This window comes from Camelus dromedarius, chromosome 19, assembly GCF_036321535.1.
Source record: "Camelus dromedarius isolate mCamDro1 chromosome 19, mCamDro1.pat, whole genome shotgun sequence".
Lineage (NCBI taxonomy): Eukaryota > Metazoa > Chordata > Mammalia > Artiodactyla > Camelidae > Camelus > Camelus dromedarius.
This window is the reverse complement of record NC_087454.1, coordinates 35,131,634-35,154,945: the sequence shown is the minus strand read 5'-3', so window position 1 is coordinate 35,154,945 and position 23,312 is coordinate 35,131,634. Positions and strand designations below refer to the sequence as shown.

The window sequence follows — 23,312 nt, the reverse complement described above, 5'->3', positions numbered from 1 at the left end:
AAAAAGTCCACAAATGATAAATGCTATAAATGTTTTTTCATTGAAGTGTCTCTTAGGTTTTTCTATTTCTGCCACTTACTCTTCCACTTAGATTCCTACCTCTACCTCAAATAATAGTCTATTGAAAGGATTATCTCAGTGTTGTTCTCATAGAACTGAAATGAATAGTCTTGAACCCTTGAAGATAATAGTATTGGGTCAATATTGACACCTACCTCTTGAAGGCCCTTTCCCTCTCATACTATCATTATCATAAATAATAATAGATGGCTGATTTTTTTTAATCACAGTAAGAACAGAGTTGAATGCTCTGGCCCTTTGTTGGAGTCAAGGAGGTAGACACAAGAAGAATCACTTGGGAGGGAGTGGTCCTCCATCAGCTTTATGTAAACTATAGACTAAAGAGTTTCCTTTGATTTACTTCTGACACACTCTGGGCTGGAGATCTATGGGTGGAAGTAAATTTAAGACATCAAAATAATCCCACTCCTGGGCATATATCCAGAGGGAATGCTAATTTACAAAGATACATGCACCCCAGTGTTCATACCAGCAATATTTACAATAGCCAAGACATGGAAGCAACCTAAATGTCCATCAACAGATGACTGGATAAAGAAGCTGTGGTATATTTATACAATGGAATACTACTCAGCCATAAAAAAGAATAAAATAATGCCATTTGCAACAACATGGATGGACCTAGAGATCATCATTCTAAGTGAAGTAAGCCAGAAAAAGAAAGGAAAATACCATATGATATCACTCATGTGTGGAATCAAAAAAAAAAAAGAAAAGAAAAAGGACACTATGAACTCATCTACAAAACAGAAACAGACTCGCAGACATAGTAAACAATCTTATGGTTACTGGGGAAAGGGAGTGGGAAGGGATAAATTTGGGAGTTTGAGATTTACAAATGTTAGCCACTATATATAAAAATAGATTTTTAAAAAGTTTCTTCTGTAGAGCACAGGGAACTATGTTCAATATCTTGGAATAACCTTTAATGAAAAAAATTATGAAAATGACTATATGTATGAATATGCATGACTGGGACATTGTGCTGTACGCCAGAAATTGACACATTGTAATTGACTGTACTTCAATTTAAAAAAAAAACAAAATAGATTTCCCTACAAGGAAGCTGACTGGAATTGAAACAGCAGTGGTCACTAAGATGCTATCCAATGAGTTGACCAGGGTCAGGAGAACTAGAGGCAAATATATGTAGAATCACAGAGTCTTAGGGTTGGAAAGATCCCAGAGACTTTCCGGGGGAGGAGAGTCCCTTCTGCGTTGCCCCAGTGCTGTACCTTTCTTGACTTCCATGCTTCTAATCACAGGGCACTGGTTCCTTCCCGCCACTAGAACCCATTTGTTATCAAACTGCTCCTTCCTTATTTTTAATTTATTTCCCTGGAAGTCCTACCCATTGGGCTTAATTTATGACATCTTAAGCCACAAAATTTTTAATTGAGTCCCCTTGCTGCACGACAGCCCCCCAGACCCTTGCACCCAGCAGTGTCACCCCTCCCGAGTCCTCTCTTAGCCCTACTTTTCTGCCGATGATCCCAGCAAACACAGCTTCCTTCCAGCCACCTCCTTCAGGAGACAGAATAATTTCTCAGTGTGCCCGGGCAGCAAAGCAACGCTGAACGCATGATCTGACTAACGAAGAATAATTAGAACATTTCTTTTCCGTGATCTGTTTTTCTATGATTGCAGCCTAATATCAGGTTAACGTTTTTAGCAGCCGTTTCACCCTCCTGGTGCCTATTTAAAGCTCGTGGTCAATTACCACCCTCTACATTGGGTATTGCCAGAGTATTTCCCCGAGCTGCATGTATGCCGGTGTGTTGAGCTCAGACCTCCTGGCGGATCACCGGATAAAAAGGCCTGGTGGTGAACCTCACTCTGCTGAACTCTGCGATGAGTCCAGTGATGCGGGAGCCATGTGGCAGCCACCCTGTGCTCCTCGTCTAAAGAGCTGTCTATTTATAAACCCAGTCTTCTCAAAGGACCTCAGGTGATCAGGCTATGTACCTTTCTAGAAGCTCATTTTCATCCACAACCTTCCCTTCCTTTTACCAAGTACTCACACTCTAATACCGCCTTCCAGCAATCAAATGCCCACCTAATTCATTTCCCTTTCTCACCCCCAGGTTGATTGAGCTCTTGGCTTTTTTTTTTTTTTTTTTTGATTTTTAATAGCTGAGCAGGTTAAGAAACCTAAGCCCTCTCCACTGCCCAGAGCTCCGCCCTCTGTCCCGGGGTGGCCTGGAGCTGAAGGCCAGAGAGGAAGAGGAGGGCTCTCACTGCTGTCGGGCAGGCGTGGTAGCCAGTGGGGCGGCAAAGGGTGACTCTAAAAATTGCTGCTGCTGCTGTGCCTTGTCAGGTGGCTGCTGGTGGCTCCCCAGCGGATTTTTCCCTCTCCACACCACACCCCCTCTCTCCACAGATTGCTTCTCAAAAGGAGTCTGCTGCTGAATCTTCATCATCACAAGTCGGGGACGCCACTCACACAGGAGGGTAAGGAGCTGGGGCCACAGTCTCCAATCCTGGTCTCGCAGATCCCGGGGTGTGTACGGGGTGGCATGTAGGGGAGAGGGTGGGGTGTCTGCGTGTTTGCGGTCGTGGATTCATTTCATCGAGGGAGGTCTACGGGGGGTCAGATCCTCCTGCCCCCGTCCTGAAGTTGAGAGCCAGAAAACATTTTCTTGAAATCTAAGGAATGTGTTAGATTAAGAAAATGTCATTATAATAAGCATGCATGATAAAGCTGCTTTATAAAAGCATTAAAAAGTATTTTAAAAGCAATAAAAAAATTTATTTGTAATTTCTAACAATAATTTTAAGTCTCTGAGCCTAATGTAGGTTTTTCTTCCTCTACTTTATAGAGAAGTGGGGGGAAATCAAATTCTTTGGTTTTGTCCATAAAGTTTAGAATTCTGTCTCCATTTTTATCTGGAATCATCAGGGACATTTAGTATCTGAGAAGGTTAGAAAAATGTAATCAGTTTTATTGAGACTGGTACAAATAAATTAGGCAACTCTTGGAATTCCCAGAAATATAACCTATTGCCAGGATAGAAATCCTCCTGCAAAAAAAGAACAACTTTGAATTGAACTGTAAAACAAGTTTTTGTTCCAAATGTGCACATATGGCCATACTGACATGTTTTATGCTAGAAATCATTTTGGAAATGAAACAGTAAAGTGGAAACCGCCACCCACCCCCCCACCCCCCTTAAGTTGGACTTCACTTAAAATGGCAAGCGGCAGGGGCTGGGCTGTTTCTATTCCGGGAGGAAGGCTGACGACCGGGACACATGCAGTGGCTGGAATGTGGCAGGGATAGGGAGCGGGCCCAGCTGACGCCCCTTTGGCAAGAAGATGTTCTGGGATCCCAGCTGGTTCTGGCCTAAGAGTGACAGTGACACTTTGGCACACATGGCTTCTTAGCTTGCCCTGGGTAGAGTCTCTCCCAGGAGGCCAGGGTGGAAGGGAGCAGGAAAGAGAGGGCTCCTAAATATAAAGTGGCAAAGCTTCTCTGCGAGCGGGTCTAGGACTTTCCAGCTGAAATCTGTTTCAGGCCAGGAGGGACTTGAGTGTGAGCCTGTCTCGCAGACTTGCCCACCCACAGAAGAGGTAGCGTTACGTTCCCATGTCTTGGTTCTGGGTCTATCTGAGGTTATGGACCTTTCTGTGAACCCCTGAAAGCTCTGGGCCCACTTTCCAGAAAAAATACACATAAACACATATGCACAACATGTCTTCATAAGATTCCAGAAATTTTCATGGAATTCATGGACTTGCCTGAAGCCCAACCCAGAAAAGGGTTGCCAGATAACATACAGGACACCTAGGTACATTGAATTTCAGATAAACCACAAACCAGGTTTTAGTATAAGTATGTCCCAAATACTATCCGGGATATACTTAAATATTGACATATGACTCGTGGATTTTCTGAAGTTCAAAGTGATCTAGAGATCTTTTATTTTTTATTTGCTAATTTTGGCAACTCAGACCCAATGCACGACTCCCAGGGGAAGACTCTCTGTCTCTGTTGGCTTTTCGTATCTGATTGTGATTTGATTCTAGGGTTCTAAAGGGCCATATTGAGGGGAGAAGCGAGACAGACCAGATTTTGACAATTCTGACAGCAAAAGCCGTCTGTTTATTCTGAACTCTTTGAAAATTTTAGGACTGAAAGGTACATATCTCCTCATCTGACAGATGATTAAGCTGAAATCGTAAAAGGTCAAATTTTTGCCACAGGTCCCTGAGATGGGGAGAGCAAAATGAACACCAAAACCTAATTTTTAGTTCTGTGACAGCCAAAGAGACATGCGTCTTACAAACTAGATTTCCAGCCTCACCTCCCACAACCTTAACATACACACCCAAAAGGCTAGGAAGGAGAAAGCTATTTTACTAAAATTTGCAACAAAACCAAAAAACATTTTAGCCCTGGGTCCTCACGTCCTGTATCTAGGTCTGGAGGACAGAAGCTGGCTTCATGTATAGAGTTTGCACGCTTTACAGAGAACGGGCTTCTAGCCAAGTTGAGCCCTAAGAAATTGATAATATTTGTCTTTTTATATTCAACCTAACACTTAAAAGGAAGTGTCCGAGTCTCTGATCACCCAACTCACGCAAGACTTCCTGGAACCTATTTCTACTTGGGGCTGACCCAAACCATTGGCGTTCCATAGCCTTCTTACCCCTAAGAGAATAAAGAAGCCAGCCCACAGGCCCTGATTGTCCCCAAACAAATGTGTCTTATATTTAAAAGGGCAGGTCTTTTATTTCACCGTTTGGAGCTATAAAGAACCCTTTCGTGTGCTCCGGATCCAAACTTCGATTTTATCCACTTGATTGCACCTCAGTCGGTCTCCATCTAATGCTGGGAGGAGCTAACTTTTTCACCTGCTACAGATTTTAACCTGCCCTGGATTTAAGGGCAAGATGGGAGCGCAGGGTTCAATCTGCGTGTGAATCTTTGCTCAACTACATGTTGCCTGTGCACTGTGTGACCCTGGATGCATTTTTTAAATATCCTGTTCACTGTAAAATGAACATAATGTTATCTGCCTTTTAGGATTTCCATGATGCTTAAATTAAAAAAAAATAAGATCGTGCTGGGTTCAGCACACAGTAAGGGCTCAATTAATACATAATAATGAATACTTACTATCTGAGGTAGAAATGGAGGTAATTATTTATATTTAATACATAGTCCAGTTTCATGCTTGGTGATTTATATTTAGGAATTAATCATTAACATACTTAAATCTGAGTTGGGTTTCAGGCAAGTCCCTGAATTTCATACAAAAGATGATGAAAAATGTGCAGCTCCCATAACGGCCCAGGTGTGGAATACATGACACGAACACCCTAGAAATGACACCAGAGCCAAGATCGCTGGTGGGCAGGGGAGGAGAGGGTGGATTGCACCCCTGGTGTCCCTCTGCCCAGTTTCTGATGGGCAGCTCTTCCAGGGGACCCGAGAGGCTGCCGGGGCGATGGCGGACAGAGCAGAGCGGGAAGAGGGCTGTGGGGTCCACGAGCAGAGAAGGAGAATTCTCTGGGCTCCCTCCGCAGAACAAAGGGATAGCTCCAGCAGCACAGGGAGCCTTCTACAAGCTTCTGCCCCTGTGCTCTCTCCTCTTTTACTCAAAAAGGGAAGGGACAGGGCTCTGGCAGTGCCCCCAAATAGCTGCTCATCCCATTACACACGCGCAGCTGCCGTGGCTCGATCTGCTCCGTCCAGCGCGTCCTGGCACTAGGGGTCCCGGGCACCTCTACAGGTCTCCTCTCTGATCCCACGGGGAGCAACTCATTAGAGCCCTCTGGGTAGGGAGGAGGGATCAAGCCCTTCCTGCTTCAGGAAAAATGGAGAAACAGTCTTGAAACTGTTGGAGGCAGCTCAGCAAGGCTGGTGTCCTCACCACGCAGACCTCGACCGCAGTCAAAGCCCTCCCTGGGGTGTGGGAACCATGGTGACTGCCCAGCTGCCAAGCCCAGGGAGGCCCGGAGCCGCTGGCCCCAAGGCACTCACTCATCAGAAAAAGAGAAAAGCTTTTAAAATAGCAACAATAAGTAAAACCCTCATCCAACTTTGAGTTGATAATACTGAATCAATAAGAATGGAACGCTTTCAAAATTGATCACTGAACACCTAGGTTATACTCCGGATGGCAGAGGACCGTACACATGCAACTCACCGTTGTAACCTCTGCCTCTTCCTCACAGCCACGCTCTGACAGCACCGTGACCATCTTTCGGGATCATTTACAGTACGAGCCCGGGATGCAGAGCGAACATATGTACAACTGTAAAAATTACGTATCTTATAACTGAAAACACAGTGAGAGTTCCTGTGCACATTGCTTTGACAACCTTTTCACACGTGACCTCAGGACTGAGGAAATATTTCCGTTTCTGTGAATATTCCATTTCTTCCTAATCGCCCTCCACAAGCCCCCAGCATCAGCCTGGCGGCCCAGCCCCATAACCAGATGAGTGAATGGAAATGAAATAAACTGCTCCCCCTTCCCTCTCATGCATGCACTCCTGAGGCTGCCCTCTGGTAACTTCTTTTCTTTAAGGCTGCCTTTGCTTTGATTGTAGAAAAATGCTGGTGGGTCACGCACGTGGCACGCTGAGTGAGTGTGAGTGTGTGTGTGAGTGTGTGTGCACCCGGTGATGCGTTAGACAGGCCCCAGGGAGGGACCTGGAAGGTTAGCAAAGGCTTCCCCGTCTGCCTGATGAGACAGGGCCTCTGGCTTTGATCCCCCACGAGGAGGGAGCTGGTCTTCCCTGCAGAAGGGCCCGAGGCACACGCTGCGGCTGCCCAACCATCCTTGAGGGCCTGCAGGCCTCCTTCAATTGAGAAAAGCAGTGGTTGGAGCCCTGTCTCCCTAGGGGACGGAGGAGCAGGACCAGGGGAAGAGCATTTACCAGGATGCAGGAGGTGGTGAGCATCTCCGCAGCCTAAAGGACCACACCAGAGCCTGGCCCTGCTTCTGAGGAGCGATCCTGCTCCCCAGGCTCCTCCAGGGGGTCTGCAGTATGTTACTGGAAAGGTGGCACAGATTGAGAACACCTGGGCAGGTGGGTGGATGCCTCACCTCTGAGGTGCAGACTTAGGATTGGGATGGAATGGCAGCTACTAGTAAAGAAAGACTGAATTTATGAGCAGATCTGGGAAAACATGACCACCAGGAAGTGGTCTGCAGGCTCCAATTTCAATAGTCTATTAAATCGTCTCCTGCTTCTAAGAGCCAGAGAAGCCAGTTACCTTTACAAAGTGATTTTGAGGGCTCTAAAAGCCGTCTCTTCTTAAGAAAAATATATGTACATTAAAATATTAATAATGTTTAAGATTAAGTAATTTAGTTTGACTAATGCTAAAATAGTCTTTCAATAATAATATAATATTCCTTTAAAAAATATTATGTTCCATAGTGGAAATTGTATGTGAGTCATGGGAGGACACTGATTTTTTTAAAAAGCCACCCCAAAACGTGCGTATCTGGGAGAAAGAGTAGCTCTGCCCATTGATGAATTAGCCTGGATCCTGTGTCACCCAGCAGGGCTCCGGAGAAATGGGACAAGGGAAGAGAATTGGGACAGAGGGTCACGAGGGTTTCCATGGGAACACCAGGGCAGCAGGAAGCCCGACTCCGGAGGAAAGAGAAGGCGGCCACAGGAAGTAAGGGGAGGCAGCCATGGAGGAACTATGACTGACTTCACTAGGACCTCAGTGTGCCCTCTCCTTCCTGGAGATTTCTTAACCCTTCTCCACTGCACACTGACTTACCAAGTCCAAGCCCTTCCTGGCATCCAGCATCCTTTATGCATTGCCCTCATGTTCCCTGCCCACCTGTCCCCCTCACTCCAGCCAGTCTGTGCCTCCCATGCCAAGTCACACAAGAGGCATTTCCCCTGCTTTAAAGGCCTTCCCCCTCCTGTACCTACACCTCTTAAAAACCTTTCTTTACTGAAACCAGCAAGAGTCTTGTTACCTGCAAACCTTCCCATCCTCTCTCTACCCCAGCAAAACAGTTCCTCAATTAGGATTCTTAAATCCAGGCTCACAGATTCAATGTGTTTCAGATAATCTGTTGTTTTGCTTATATAATCAATGTCCTGCAGGGGGTGGGGCATAGCTCAAGAGGTAGAGCGCATGCGTGGCATGCCCGGGGTCCCTGGTTCAATCCCCAGTATCTCCTCTAAAAATAAATAAATAAATCTAATTACCCCCCGCCCCCCAAAAATTTTTTTTAAAAACCAAGGTTTCTAAATTTCCAGGTTTACTCTTATCATTCAAATCGAAGTTAAAAATAATCTGTTCTTCAGCCTGTGTGATTGCATGAATTCCACTCGTCTCCCTGGCGTTTTCAAAAATCCCTTAGAAATGTTTACATATTCCAGAAATCTCTCCTGGCTGCTGCTGGCCTGTCCCAGGTCACCTCCTGATTCTCATGACTGCAGTTCCATTGGTGGCAGCTTCCACTGATTGGCTTCACCCCAGAATCACTTTGTAAAGGTAACAGGCTTCACCTTAAACGGGTTACTTCCTTTATTCCCAAAGACACAGCTAACAAGGAGTTGTTGATTTTATTGAAAACAATTCAAAATTTTTGCACATTCACTTTTGGCAAGATCCTAAATACTGTACAGACATTTATCTCACTAAGCTTTCACGGACAACCCTACAGGCAGGCACCATTATGACCTTTACTTTAGAGGTAAGTCAGTGGAGACTCTAAGAGGTTAGCAGTCTATGGAAAGCCACATCTTCTTGTATTTTCGTTATTATTCCGTTTGAAATCCTATCTATCTGATTTCCCTTGAGATTTCTTCTTTGACTCATGGATTATTTAGAAGCATATTGTTTAATTTCCAAATATTGGTGGTTTTCCTGGATAGTTTATTGATATTAAATTCTACTTCAGTTCCACTATGATCGGAGAACATATTCTATATGAGATGAGTGCTTTTAAATGGACTGAGACATGTTTTGGGGCCCTGCATAGGCTCTGTCTTGGTGATGGACCATGTATACACAAGAAGAATTTCTATTCTGCAGTTGTTGGATGTAACGTTCTAGAAATATCAGTTAAGTCAGGGTGATTAACAATGTTCAGATGAACTCTACCTTTATTGATTTTTTGTCTAGCTGTTCTGTCAGTTGCTGGGAAAGTTATAATTTTCAAATATAACTGAGGCATTGCCTATTTCTCCCTTTAGTTCTGTCACTTGTTGCGTCACATATTTCGAAGCTCTGTTATTTACACAAACACATTTAACTGTTACATCTTCATAAGGGATTGGCCTTTGTAACATTGTATAATTCCCTCCTTATCATCAGTTTTTTTTCTTAAAGTGTATTTTATCTACTGTTAATATAGCCACTCCAGTCTTTTTAAGTCTTCTATTTTCACAGTAAATCTTTTTCTACCAATTATTTTTTACCTATCTGTGTCTTTATATTTTAATGAGTCTCTTGTGGGTAGTATGTATTTGGGTTTTGCTTTTCTTATCCGTTCTGACAATCTGTGCCTTTTAATTAGAATATTTCATCCATTAACATTTCATATAATGATTAATATAGTTGAATTTAGGTTACCATTAAATTATTTGTTTTCTGTTTGTCCCCTCTAATTTTTGTTCCTCTGTTCCAACTTCCCTGCTGTCTTTTGAATGCATTTACATTTAATCTATTGGTTTTTCAGCTCTACTTTGCATTCTTTACGTGGTTGTTCTGGAGCTCTGCTGTCCAATACTATAGTCATCCGTCACATGTGGCTATTAAACACTTGAAATGTGGCAAGTACAAAATGAGATGTGCTGCAAGCATAAAATACACCCTGGATTTCGAAGACTTAGTATGAAAAAAAGGAATGTAAAATATCACATTAATAATTTTATTGCAGTTATATGTTGAAATGATATTTTGTATATATTAGGTTGAATAAGGTATATTATTAACATTAACTTCATCTGTTTCTTTTTACCTTTTTAATGTGGCTACTGGAAATTTTTTAACTGCTCATGTGGCTCATATTATATCTCTGTTGGATTGGACAGCACTACTCTAGAGGTTACAATACACAAAGCTAAATTTTTACAGGCTATGTAAGTTATTGTACCACTTCACCTAAAATACAGAAAACTTGCAACTGTATAGATTCATTTAGCGCCATCACCGCCTCCTCTATGCTATAACTGTCTTACGCATGCATCTACATACATTATGAACCCACGGGACAGTGTTATCATTTTTGCTTTGAAGAGTCAAATGTATTTTAAAGAGCTTTATAGAAAAAATTATTCTTTATAGTTATCATCTCTGATGCTCTTCATTCCTTCCTGATGATTTAAGCTTCTATTGGGCTCCTTCTTTTAGGTTCTTTCTTTTCCAGAATTCCCACCTCACTTTCCAGTGGATGTGGTTGCCACAAGCTCTGTCCTCTGGTTCGTCAATGCAGCAGCATTTTCTGTTGGAGATGCAGCTGCCCTGTGCGGTACCAAGGGCAGCCTACTCATAGCCAGAAAGCCACCTCTCCCCCCAAAAGGAGGTGGAAGGGGGGAAACACGTTGCTGTTCCTTTTTTCCAACTCTTGACTCTGTTACAAAACCATTTTTTTTTAAACTCCCTAGCATCTCTGGATAGTTTTCCCTATTTTTCTCCCCATTCTTGCCACCACCCCACCCCCATTCCCACCCCCCACCCCCGCTTATAGGTTCTATCTTTGGGACCATCTGTCAGATAGGAACTTCACTTGGCTTTTTCACCAGTGGTGGAGCCAAGAGCTACTACTCAAACCCAGGCAGTCTTCTTCAAAGGCTGAGGTGTTCACAACTCTACTACGTGAACTTCCTAAAGGCAAAGAGCGAGCTAGTTGGTGATTTATCAAACTTTATTAAGGATGCTTGAGAATACCTCAATTAAAGACAATATAAGAGAATTACAATGTAGAAAAAGGAGATTTTTAAACTGGATATCAGACATGGGGGAGGGTATAGCTCAACTGGTAGAGTGCATGCTTAGTCATGCACAAGGTCCTAGGTTCAATCCCCAGTACCTCCTCTAAAAATAAATAAACCTAATTACCTCCTGCCCTCAAAATAAAAAATAATAATAATAATACATTTTTTTAAAAAGGGATATCAGATATTGTTGCTCTTAAGAGTCTACTAGCCACTCCTTTATTTGGAATTGTCTCCTTCACCCCAGCATATCATTAGATTTTTGAGGCTGGATCCTCTCTTTTCTCCAAAAACTTTCATTTCCAACAAAAGAAACAAACCAAAAAGAAAAAAAATTAAAATCAAAGTAATATTAGAAGAATGACATCCTGTCCCTAGGACAAGTATTTTTCAGTGTAGTACCAGTTGTTAAATACTGAGATCCCTCTGTTTTTAAACTGGAAATTCTACTGAATTTAATTGGAAATACTGAATTGGAAAATGGCCAATGGCCCCTTGGCCCGCCCCGAATCCCTGCCACCCCTCTAGCCCTCTCCCAGGTCGTCCTGTACCTCACTCTGATCCAGCAAATGAAGATTTGCACAGAGTGCCCCAGGGGTGGGGCTCTGAAACCCAGCTCCGGAGCTGGGGCATGAATCCATACTAAGTAGGAGGTGACCTATTTCATCAGTCATTGAAATATCCACCCCAATGTGCTACCAATGAAATGCTCTTTTAATAATGGATAAACAAATATTCAGCATCAAAGTCTGAAGCATTCAGATGACTCCTCAGGTTCAAGATTTCCTCCAATACAGTAAGTGGTTACAAGCCCTGTATCTACGTGAGTCAAAAACTGACCCTGGGGGTTCCTCCCGGAGAACAGACAGGGTTTCTTCCAAAAACACATTTGTGCCCCTAGTGGTAGAAACTGATGGGTTTTTTTTTTTTTCAAGTTACTCTGCCATACTTTCCTACTTTCTCATTTTGTACTTGTCATTTTCGTCTATCTAACGTAAATTACATGTTATATTGCTCCAACCTTCCCAGGACAATGCTGCCCACATGGCAGTAGGTGTCTGGTAACTACCTGCTGAACAAAATTTTTAAAACATTTCCCCAGAGAACTCCAACAAGGGGACACTCACCACATAAGCCAAATGCATTTGAAAATTAAAATGATGGTGGGTTGAAAATCTATTTCACAAGGTACGGACGCATGTGGGCTTGCTGCCAGGAAAGAATGAGGAAGGACACGGGTGCTACAGTCTTGTAAACTGTATATAAGTTTATATATAAACAGATATAAGTGATAGATGTGAGATAGCATGACAACTAGAGCTTAATGAGGAAGACAAAAGCCCTGGCAAAGAGACAGATCGTCTCTGTTTCCTACCGACCTGCTACTCTCCATCTACATGGAAAGAAACAGGAACAAACACAATAGAGAAGCTATGGAACTTTTAAGAACATATATTCCAGTAGATACACTGAAGACCTTCAAGGGGGATCAAAGCTAAGTTTTACCCCTCAGGGTGAGCTCAGCGGTGAGACTTAAAACACACACACACACGCACACATCCCCACCCACACCCCACATCCCCCTCAAAATCTATAAAACACCTAAACAATGTCCATCAACAAGAGAATGATTAAGTTTTATATATCCTTACCGTGGGATTCTATGCCGCTATTATGGAGAATGAGGTAAATTTATGTCTGTGCTGACATGGGAAGATGTACATGAGAACACCTAAGTGAGAAAAGAAAACTGTTAAATAATATAGCATAAACTTGTTTTGATATTAGTTCTCTGATAGTGGTGTGCTGGAGCTGACTTGTTCTGGCTCATGAGAACCAATTTACATTTTCAAGAATTTAGCGAGCTGGTGGTTGATAGCTTAAAACCAACCACAATGAGTATATTTGTACCAAAGAAATCAGCACCTTACAAATAAGGGCTTTTTCTCCCCCTAGAGAGTTGGTTTACCAGCACACCACTGCTCAAATTATGCAGATACAAGTTTGCATAAGCATATACAATTATGTGGAGTGATATATAACAAACTGTGAACTGCTGAATCACACATACTGATTTTGCAACTTAAAAAAATGAAATAAAAGCAATACCAGTCATTTTACAAGAAAGTGAATGCTACCATATACTATATATATACAGTGGAATACTGCTAAGCCATAAAAAAGAATGAAATAATGCCATTTGCAGCAGCATGGATCAACCTACAGATTATCATATTAAGTAAAGTAAGTCAGACAGAGACAAATATCATATAATATCATTTATATGTGGAATCGTTTTTTAAAAAGGTACAAATGAACTTATTTACAAACCAGAAATAGACTCTCAAACATAGAAAACTAACTATGGTTACCAAAGGGGAAAGGGGTGGGAGGGTGGAATAAATTAGGAGTTTGGGATTAACATATACACACTACTATATACAAAATAGATAACCAGCAAGGACCTGCATAGCACAGGGAACTATATTCAGTAGCTTGTAATAGCCTGTAATGAAAAAGAATCTGAAAAAGAATATATATGTGTGTATGTATAACTCAGTCACTTTGCTGTACACCTGAAATGAACACAACATTGTAAATCCACTATACTTTAATTTTTAAAATTAGAGAAATTAAAAAAAAAAGAAAAGAAAAGAAAAAATGGGAGGAAAGAAGCAGTACGAGTAATGTTACAAGAAAGTGAGCACTATCATGGCGGCAGATAACATCCACTTGAAAGCCCCAGTGTAGCATCTTCTGATGACTGTGTTCAGTTTTTAAGGGCTAAAATAATGTAACCTGCTATGCATTTATTTGGTAAACTTAATATATTTCAAGTCTACATTTGATATTAGAGCTGTTCAGAGCTACATTATAGAGCTAAATCTGCAGTTCAAATAGGTTTAAAAACTGGTTCAAATATCTATAACTTTAATAATAGGAAATTGTTACTGTCCTTAATATGTGAGCATCCATAAAAATATATTCTAAGAGGTACATTAGTAGATTTAGAACTTTAGTGTCAAAGCATAAAAATGGTTTTTATTTTTGCTAGGCTGCTAAATTATTATTCAAAAGATTGTATCAATTATGCTCCCATCAACAATGCATGTGGAGTACCACACCAATATCTGATATTCTGAATATTTTAAAATATTTTAATCATTTGATAAGCAAAATTTGACCACACACACACAAAAAGGATCCCTGGGTTTCAGATGATCGTTCCCTGATTATTATTAGTTTAGCTTTTTAAAAATTTAACTGTTTGTCTTTTATTTTCTGTGAACAGCCTAATGACTTGGTCATCGCATTTGCCCATTTTCTAGTCAGATTACTTTTTACTTATTAATCATAGGAGCTCTTTATATATCATGTTAACTTCACTTTAACCTTTTATCTGTCAAAAACATTACAAATATTTGTCTTTGTAGTTTGATACTTGTCTTTTAAATAGTTGGTATTGTTTTATAGATACGTTTTCATTTTTTTTAAATATTCAGCTATTTCAGTCTTCTTTTATAGCTTCTGGATTTTATGTTATGCTTAAGAGGGTCTTTCTTAGTCTAAGATTTTTTTTAAACTACTTTGTTCCAGTCCTTGTGTAAATTTGTGCATGTGAATCATTTAGATATTTCATTCATCAGGAAATTATTTTAGTGACTATGTAGAGGAGAAATCACTTGAAATAATACATTATTATCCATCAACTGTTAGCTGCATTTATTCTAATATATAGTCTACACTTAACATGAATTCCTGAATTTTAGTATTACAGTATTTTACTGAGAAGAACTTCAGAGTAGTTATAATTCACTTTTTCCTGAAAGTAAACTAAGTCCTTCCAAGGATCTTTAACTATTATTCCATAATTACTGTACACAGCTAAATCAGAGAGTATTTGGTCATTTCTGCTGCATTAAATTAGTTGGCAACATAGCTGTCGAGAGGTACCATTTGGTAACATAAATCTGTCTAGAATTGTCTTCAGTAATTGATGCTGAAGTAAACTGTCAATATAATGTGCATCTAGTTTAATGTAAATCTAAATTCATTTTTGAGAATTAACCAACTTACATTATGACATTAAAAACCTACTATCTTTTATTATAACTTTAATTTTTAATTGAAGTGTAGTTGACTTACAATGTTAATTTCAGTGTACAGCAAAGGGATTCAGTGATACATATACATACATATATGTTTTCTTTTCAGATTCTTTTCCATTATATGTTATTACAAGAAATTGAATAGAGTCCCTCCGTGCTATACAATAGGTCCTTGTAGTTTATCTGTTTTACATATAGTAACAAGTGTCTCTTAATCCCCAGTCCCTAATTTATTCCTCTCCACCCTTTCTCCTTTGGTGACCGTAGTTTGTTTTCTATGTTTATGAATCTGTTTTTGGTTTGTAAATAGAATCTGTATTCAAAATGTATTCAAAAAAGACTACTATCTTATATAAAAGGAAAGTTTCTCAATGTGACATTTCAAAGTCCAAAACACGATTAAAATAAAATCATGCCTTTTTTTTTTTTTTTAGCAAGCTCTTGCCTGTGACATTGTGTCTGCCAACATGGCCCCTAAAAAGAAGACGGTCAAAAAGAACAAAAGTGAGATCAATGAGATGACCATAATTGTAGAGGACAGCCCCCTCAGCAAACTCAGTGCTTTGAATGGGCTCCTGGAGGGAGGCAATGGCCTTAGCTGCATTTCTTCTGAGTTAACGGATGCTTCTTATGGCCCCAACCTCTTGGAAGGTTTAAGTAAAATGAGGCAGGAGAGCTTCCTTTGTGACTTAGTCATTGGCACCAAAACCAAATCTTTTGATGTCCACAAGTCAGTGATGGCTTCATGCAGTGAGTACTTTTACAACATCCTAAAAAGAGACCCCTCGACGCAAAGGGTGGATCTCAATGACATCGCACCGCTGGGCCTGGCCACTGTCATTGCATATGCCTACACAGGAAAGCTGACTCTCTCCTTGTACACAATAGGAAGCATTCTTTCTGCTGCTGTTTATCTTCAGATCCATACCCTCGTCAAGATGTGCAGTGATTTTCTGATACGAGAGATGAGCGTTGAGAATTGCATGTACATTGCTAACATTGCCGAAACCTACTCCCTGAAAAATGCAAAGGCAGCAGCCCAAAAATTTATCCGGGACAACTTCCTTGAATTTGCTGAATCAGATCAGTTTCTGAAACTTACATTTGAGCAAATTAATGAACTTCTTATAGATGATGACTTACAGTTGCCTTCTGAAATAGTAGCATTCCAGATTGCAATGAAATGGTTAGAATTTGACCAAAAGAGAGTGAAATACGCTGCCGATCTTCTGAGCAATATTCGCTTTGGTACCATCTCTGCGCAAGACCTGGTCAATTACGTTCAGTCGGTACCAAGAATGATGCAAGATGCTGATTGTCATAAGCTTCTTGTAGATGCTATGAACTACCACCTACTTCCCTATCATCAAAACACACTGCAGTCTAGGCGCACGAGAATCCGTGGGGGCTGTCGTGTCCTGGTCACCGTGGGGGGCCGTCCAGGCCTTACTGAAAAGTCCCTTAGTAGAGATGTCTTGTATAGAGACCCTGAAAATGGATGGAGCAAGCTTACGGAAATGCCAGCTAAGAGTTTTAATCAGTGTGTGGCTGTGATGGATGGATTTCTTTATGTAGCCGGTGGTGAAGACCAGAATGATGCAAGAAATCAAGCCAAGCATGCAGTCAGCAATTTCTGCAGGTACTGGCTCTTTTATTAGGAATGGAAATGGTTCTATATTATGAGGACATTGCCCTGACATAGAAGTAAATTAAACTAACAACGTCTATTAGCTTAGTTCACTGGCTTAGTAAATCAATAAAAATAATGCCACATTACATATACAGAGCACTTCACATTATACCAAGTGCATTCACATATATTAGGCACTCTACATTCCTGAATTAGCCTATGAAGTGAGTAGGGAAGGTACGGTGATTCTGATTTTCCATGTGAGAAATCTGACACCCAGACAAGTTATACCACTAGAAAGTGGAATTCACATTTCATCATTTCTAGTCAGGGTGCTCTTCACAATACCACTGCCTTTTTGAAAGAAACTGGGTGCAAATTTAGTTTTTACCACTAAGTAGTAAGAAAGATTTAAGTGATGCAAAGTTTTTTTTTTTTAAGTGACAGCTACTGATGACTGTCAGACTCATAACTGGCAAACAGAATGAGATCATTAAAAATGTGACAGCTAAATTAATTTAAAACATATATTTAAAACTGAATCCCATTCCTATTTTTGATGCATTCAAAAAGTAAAAGCATAATAAATCCTGCAGAAAATGGAATTCAAATGCATGTAATTTTTGTATATTACAATAAAAAATTAAACCTCCATATACATAAAATGCTCAGAAAGTTATGTTTCTGTTTTGGTAGTAGCACAAAATCAAACATAACTTATGAGCAAGACCTGAAAATTTGCATAGTAAATCATTAAAAATTATATGTATGTGTATCATTTAAACGAATCCAAACAATTAATTGATTTTTAGCCTTTAACTAATAACTATGGTTAAATTTTGATGTGGAGGTCAAATGAGACCAAAACATGAATGCACATCAAACAGACAGAGTCTGTTCTGTGTTTACAATACTCTGAACTATAGAGACAGGAAAGCATTAGTTTACAATGAGTGCTTGCTGTCCGCCTGCTGATAACTCAACTTTTAGTACTCAAGCCACCTTTTTTGCAGTGTTAACTTCAGTGCTTACGGTATAATAACTGTAATGTTGAACACTGAAAAAAATATATCCCTAAACTAAAAAAATCGCGTCTACTGAGTGCCAGAAAATAGAGAAACATCAAAAGTTAAGGCTTTGTTGATGCCTGTGGACATGAGTCCTATTGCTCTCACTCTAAACAGATGATAGAAGACTCAGTGACTTAGCTTTTCTGTTGCAATGGCCCGAAGTGTATGAACAGAAAGGGTTTCTGAGAAATGGAGAAACCCAGTTAGCCAACTTTTATCTTAATTAAGCTGTGAGAATGAGCTGGGGGTAGTTGGTGTTTGAAGATTTGTGAAACAGACTTTAATGTGGTGGTGCTCCCTTCTCTGATTCCACCAATGGCTTCCACCCCTCCCCCACGTGCGCATCCCCTAAATCCTACGGGACGCTGGATATCGGAATATGGAGGAAAAGGGGACTGGAGGTCGGTCTCTGTGGGATGGTCTCCAAGCGGCCTGATCAAGGAAGGGGTTTTATAAACGGTAGGAGGGGGAGTCACCCAGGCCTGCCTGGCCTTTCCCAACACGTTTTTCCTGGTTGAGGGCGAATTCGCAGGCTCCAGGTGAGAAGCTGCGCCGGGTCCCCGGCCTCCTCGCAGGGAGACTGTGGAGACGCCCACGTTCCGGTTGGGGGCATCACGTGGGTTCCCCCGCTACCGCCCCCGAGGCTGTCACGCTTCCTCTGCCACTTCCAGGTATGATCCCCGCTTCAACACCTGGATCCACCTGGCCGGCATGACCCAGAAGCGCACGCACTTCAGCCTGAGCGTCTTCAACGGGCTCCTCTACGCCGTGGGCGGCCGCAACGCCGAGGGCAGCCTGGCCTCGCTCGAGTGCTACGTGCCCTCCACCAACCAGTGGCAGCCCAAGACGCCCCTGGAGGTGGCGCGCTGCTGCCACGCCAGCGCGGTGGCGGACGGCCGCGTGCTGGTGACCGGCGGCTACATCGGTGGCGCGTACTCGCGCTCCGTGTGCGCCTACGACCCGGCCCGCGACGCGTGGCAGGAGCTGCCGCCGCTGAGCACGCCGCGGGGCTGGCACTGCGCGGTGGCGCTGGCCGAGCGCGTGTACGTGATGGGCGGTAGCCAGGTGGGGCCGCGCGGCGAGCGTGTGGACGTGCTGACGGTGGAGAGCTTCAGCCCGGCCGCCGGCCAGTGGAGCTACGCCGCGCCGCTGCCCATGGGCGTGAGCACGGCCGGCGCCTCGGCCCTGCACGGCCGCGCCTACCTGGTCGGCGGCTGGAACGAGGGCGAGAGGAAGTACAAGAAGTGCATCCAGTGCTTCCACCCCGAGCTCAACGAGTGGACGGAGGACGACGAGCTGCCCGAGGCCACCGTGGGCGTGTCGTGCTGCACCCTCGCCATGCCCAACCACGTGACCCGGGAGTCCCGCGCCAGCTCGGTGTCCTCCGTGCCCGTCAGCATCTGAACCCGGGCTGGGGGTGCAGCTGCGCGTCGGGGCGCCCCTGTGGGCTAGCGGAAAGGAAGATATGTAACATTTACTACAGTGGCGTCTTCAGATCCATCGAGGCCTCTGTCTTGATGGGTTTCAGTTGCTGGTCTGGCATCATCTACCTCTGTCGATTTTTTTTTTTAAAGCAAAATACAGGGCCATAGCCAACAAAGGGAAGAAGCCATTTATCTCGGCGGCCACTGGGTGGCAGACAGAATTCGCGGTAGGCGCTTCCATAAGGGCATCTTTCCCAGCGGTAGAGCGGTTCCACCCACATCTGAGATTGTGCTGCTACACTTTAGTCCACACGAAGCTTATGTGAGTAAGAGATTTCACGTACAGTTTATTATCCTCTTTTTTTTAAGGAAGTTTGAAATATTCCTTTATAGGCTTTATTTTCAAATGGAAATCTGTCTGCATCCATAAGGACTTAAGATTTAATTCTGCGTTTCAGTGCAGTTTCTTCTGTACCCTACGCCTGAGTAAAGGATTCTGAAAGGCATCCCATGAAAAAGTCGTAAAGCTTAAGACAAAGTCTGACTGGAAAGTGACGGGGATTCCACCCCGGGGCTGACAAGCTGACGCTTTGGTTTCGGGGTGACTCCCTCCTCTAGCGTGCCTCAGGCTCCAAAAGTATTTCCTATCATAAAATCCTGTTCTCAAAGAAGGAACTGACATCAGTCATTTAATTTATAGTGTAATTTAAATCATTTTGTTATTTATCCTAGAAGTATTTGCACTTTATCTTGGTCCCCTATGAAAGAAATTGCAAATATTACCCTCACCCTAAAAACTACACCAAATGGTTAAGGGTAACCTTGACCTTCATGTAAAACCCCCAGAAGAACCCCAAATAAAACTATGGCCATGAGGAGCATTAACTTAAAGCTTATGTGGACTGAAGGCTGTACAACCCATAATAATCATTTGATTTCTTCCACTCATTGAGGGGTGAGGACGAAGGTAATATTTGGGAATTCTTGGATTTGGCAATAGCGAGGTGAATGGGGTCTCCTGTTGATAAATGTTATTGTTTACCATTTCGTATCAGTCCTGATTTCTTAATCAAAAAACCTAACACATTCATTTCACACATAAATGTTAGGATCATATATACCCATTCTATTATATATTTTTAAATTTCATCTGCTCCCAATTAGCTTTGCAAATTAAAGTGTATCCACTCTATATCCTTTTTCCTGTATGTTTGCCAAGTTTTGGAGCAAGGGAGTGATGGTAGTAAATTATACATATTTTCCTTTCTTATAATTTATCTTTTTATTCTTTGATAGTTTATTTGTTTTGGAGAGGAAGGGCCTATAATCATGGGTTATGTGCAAGCAGATTTTGAAAAGCCAACTATTTAAATGGTTACACATGAGACCCATGGCAATATAACTGGGTTTTCATTCATCCCATCCTCTCCCACCTTGTATAGATAGGTCATTGCTGGAGTTACAATATTTATATTTAAAATATTTCATTCGAACTGTGAAAAGTGGTTCATATAGTACACTTCGTGGAACAATTTTATATCATTGCCCCTTATGAAAAGTTCTATCTCTGGGTATTTAATGGTAACACCCAGGGAAAGGCTAGAACACTGTGGGTTGAGAACAAGACATTATTAATGTAAAACCTCTGGGCTGGTTCCTCACCCCATGCAAGGCATGAGGAGCCTCTCCAAGTACAGAGCAGATTTGTTTCTTGATTCTTTATTGGCCCAGGTCAAAAAATAAAGCTGCATGAGAAACTAGTTTGTGGAGCAAGTTACATCACTGAGCTCTCAAGCCACCAATGTACGACCTAATGTAGACTTTCTCCCTGCAGCACCACCAGTAAAATTAACTTCTCGTTTTTAATAAGTTATTTTGGCCACGACTTCCAAAGCCTATGTGAGGGTGATCATGACATCTTTTAGTCTGGTACAAATATATATTTTCATACAATTGAGAAGCCGATAGCATATTGTTAATTGCAAGAGAAAAAAAGTGATGTATTATGGATTACTGATCATACGTGGGTAGATAGACATAATTCCTTGATGCTCACCCATAGCTGTGTCTCCCGTTGAGATCCTAGAAGTCTTGTGAAGTAGAGGACCTAAGGCTGGAATGAAATAAAAATTCATCCGTTGTTACATTTTATCATGGAAGAAGGAGGAACGATGCTGAAACGAGAGAATTTTTCATCCATCAGAGCTTGCTAAAATATGGTGTGCAAAAACTAGGCAGTGGCTTTCTGGAGGTGAACCTGGAGATGTGTTAAATCTGGATAAATCATTCGAAATGACCATTTACCGTATGTTCTACATGGGTTATCTGAAGACTTAGAGCATACAAATATCTGGGTACCCAGGTTCCCGGGAGCACTGCTGTTACATCTCCTGCTTCAACAGTTAGGTCAATAAACCAAGACCAACATGAATTTGGAATTTCAGAATTTCTCAAATGACAGATTGGTAGGGATCATGAAACCTAAGGGTTGGTGAAAGATTTTCATCCTGGAACATCCTGCACGAATAATTGAAAGACATGAAAAGATCTGGAATCAAAGTTACGTCTGTCATCTTCCACAAGGAAGTGAAACACACTCTTTGACCCCGCTGTTGAAGCAGTTGTTCCTGGAAAACGTGGCGATTTCTCCATGTTTTCCAGCTGAAAAAAATTACTTCATTTTTTTATTACGTTTTAAGTTTACATTCAATCACAGTCCCAAGTCTCAGGATCCAACCCTGTACCTCCTTGTATTTTTCTCAAAGAAAGGGGCTTGTTATTTTTGTAAGACCAGAGTCCTGTGATTAAATAAAAGTACAGGTTCAGCGTATCCAAGAAATAACATGTGACCCAGCAGAATAATAAAACTCAAGCTCTTTTTCTCTGAAAGGGCCAGAGACCTGGTGTGAAAGTGTCCAGGTAGCCAGACTGTCAGGTAGTCTGTCCGTTTTTAGTTAGGCTCTTGGTGCCAAGTTATTATCCCTAATGCACTAACTAGTTGCTTTTAGTGGCGCTGGTTGCATTTTAGTTTTACTTCCCATGTTGTAAGAATGGTTATGAATCGAAGGTCATTGCTGGTGCAGATGAATATAATTCTAAACAAGGATCAGATGGCAGTGGGGTGTTATGAGCGAGCAGGTTCGACTGAGGCAATAAGGATGTGAGGATGTGCTGGATGGTACTGTAATCTAAGGCAGAGCAGCAGTTACAGGAAGTGCATTATACAAACAGGTGTGTAAATAGAGGTTTGCCTGGAAATATGTAAGTTTTGATAGGTTCTTTTTTTTTTTTTTTTTTTGGCTGGTTCTCCTGGCCAAATATCTTCAGAATTCATCCGAGTGACTAGATAAAAAAATCACTTCATTTAATTACTGTTTTCCCCAAGTTACAAAGAAATGAATTTATGTAATCTACTCCGATGATGCTTCTGAATTCTCCTCCGAACGAGTCTTCTCTGAAGGAGGTACGACCCTCCCTACCCCAGTCACTGATGGACATTCTCTCTAGCACATGGTGGCATTCAAACGACTGATTTTTCAGTATTTCTTCTCTTACTTCAAAAACAACAGACTAGGTTCCTGAGCACTCCTCTGTGGTAATTATGAGAACTAAAGATTCTCAAATATTCACGATGTACCCTCCAGCACATTCCGAGGGTAAAGTCCATTTAAATGTCCCTCTCGGGGTATTTGAAATAAAATCCCTGTCTTGAATACTCCTTAAAAATCTCTGTATTTATTCAGCAAATTTTGGCTTAAATTTTCGGTTGCTTAAAACATTCTTGTACTACAGAAGGAACAACAAACTAAAAGAAATGTCATGTTTGTAACCTCCTCACCATCAATAAAGCTGTATTCAGGAAGGACTTAGTGATCGAATGTGGGCAGTTCTGAAGTGTCTTTTCTGGGATGGTTGGTGGGGTGGGGTTCGTGGGCTTTTTTTCCCTCTCTATTTAGTTTTCATGATGACTCACCTCAGCAAAACCCAACAAAAAAGGAAATGACAAATAATTGAAAAGCTGTCCTAATAACTTGAAGATTAACGGGAAAAAAAGTATAAAACATCCATAGTG

The 23,312-nt window shown here is 41.7% G+C and overlaps 1 protein-coding gene across 3 annotated transcripts; it reads left to right on the top strand.

Annotated features, from left to right (window-relative positions):
* Positions 1-1,828: 1,828 nt before the first annotated feature.
* KLHL31 (kelch like family member 31) lies at positions 1,829-23,112 on the top strand. Of its 3 annotated transcripts, none has more exons than XM_031434524.2 (4): positions 1,829-2,029; positions 2,462-2,532; positions 15,551-16,755; positions 18,488-23,112. In XM_031434524.2, the coding sequence occupies exons 3-4, from the start codon at positions 15,584-15,586 to the stop codon at positions 19,218-19,220; spliced, it is 1,905 nt and encodes a 634-aa protein (XP_031290384.1). In that variant the 5' UTR covers positions 1,829-2,029; positions 2,462-2,532; positions 15,551-15,583; the 3' UTR covers positions 19,221-23,112. The 3 variants fall into 3 exon arrangements, with proteins under 3 accessions (XP_031290384.1, XP_064332659.1, XP_031290383.1); XM_064476589.1 differs by lacking the exon at positions 1,829-2,029 and adding an exon at positions 8,446-8,560 and having other exon boundaries at positions 2,351-2,532; XM_031434523.2 differs by lacking the exon at positions 1,829-2,029 and having other exon boundaries at positions 2,351-2,532.
* The last annotated feature ends 200 nt before the right edge of the window (positions 23,113-23,312 follow it).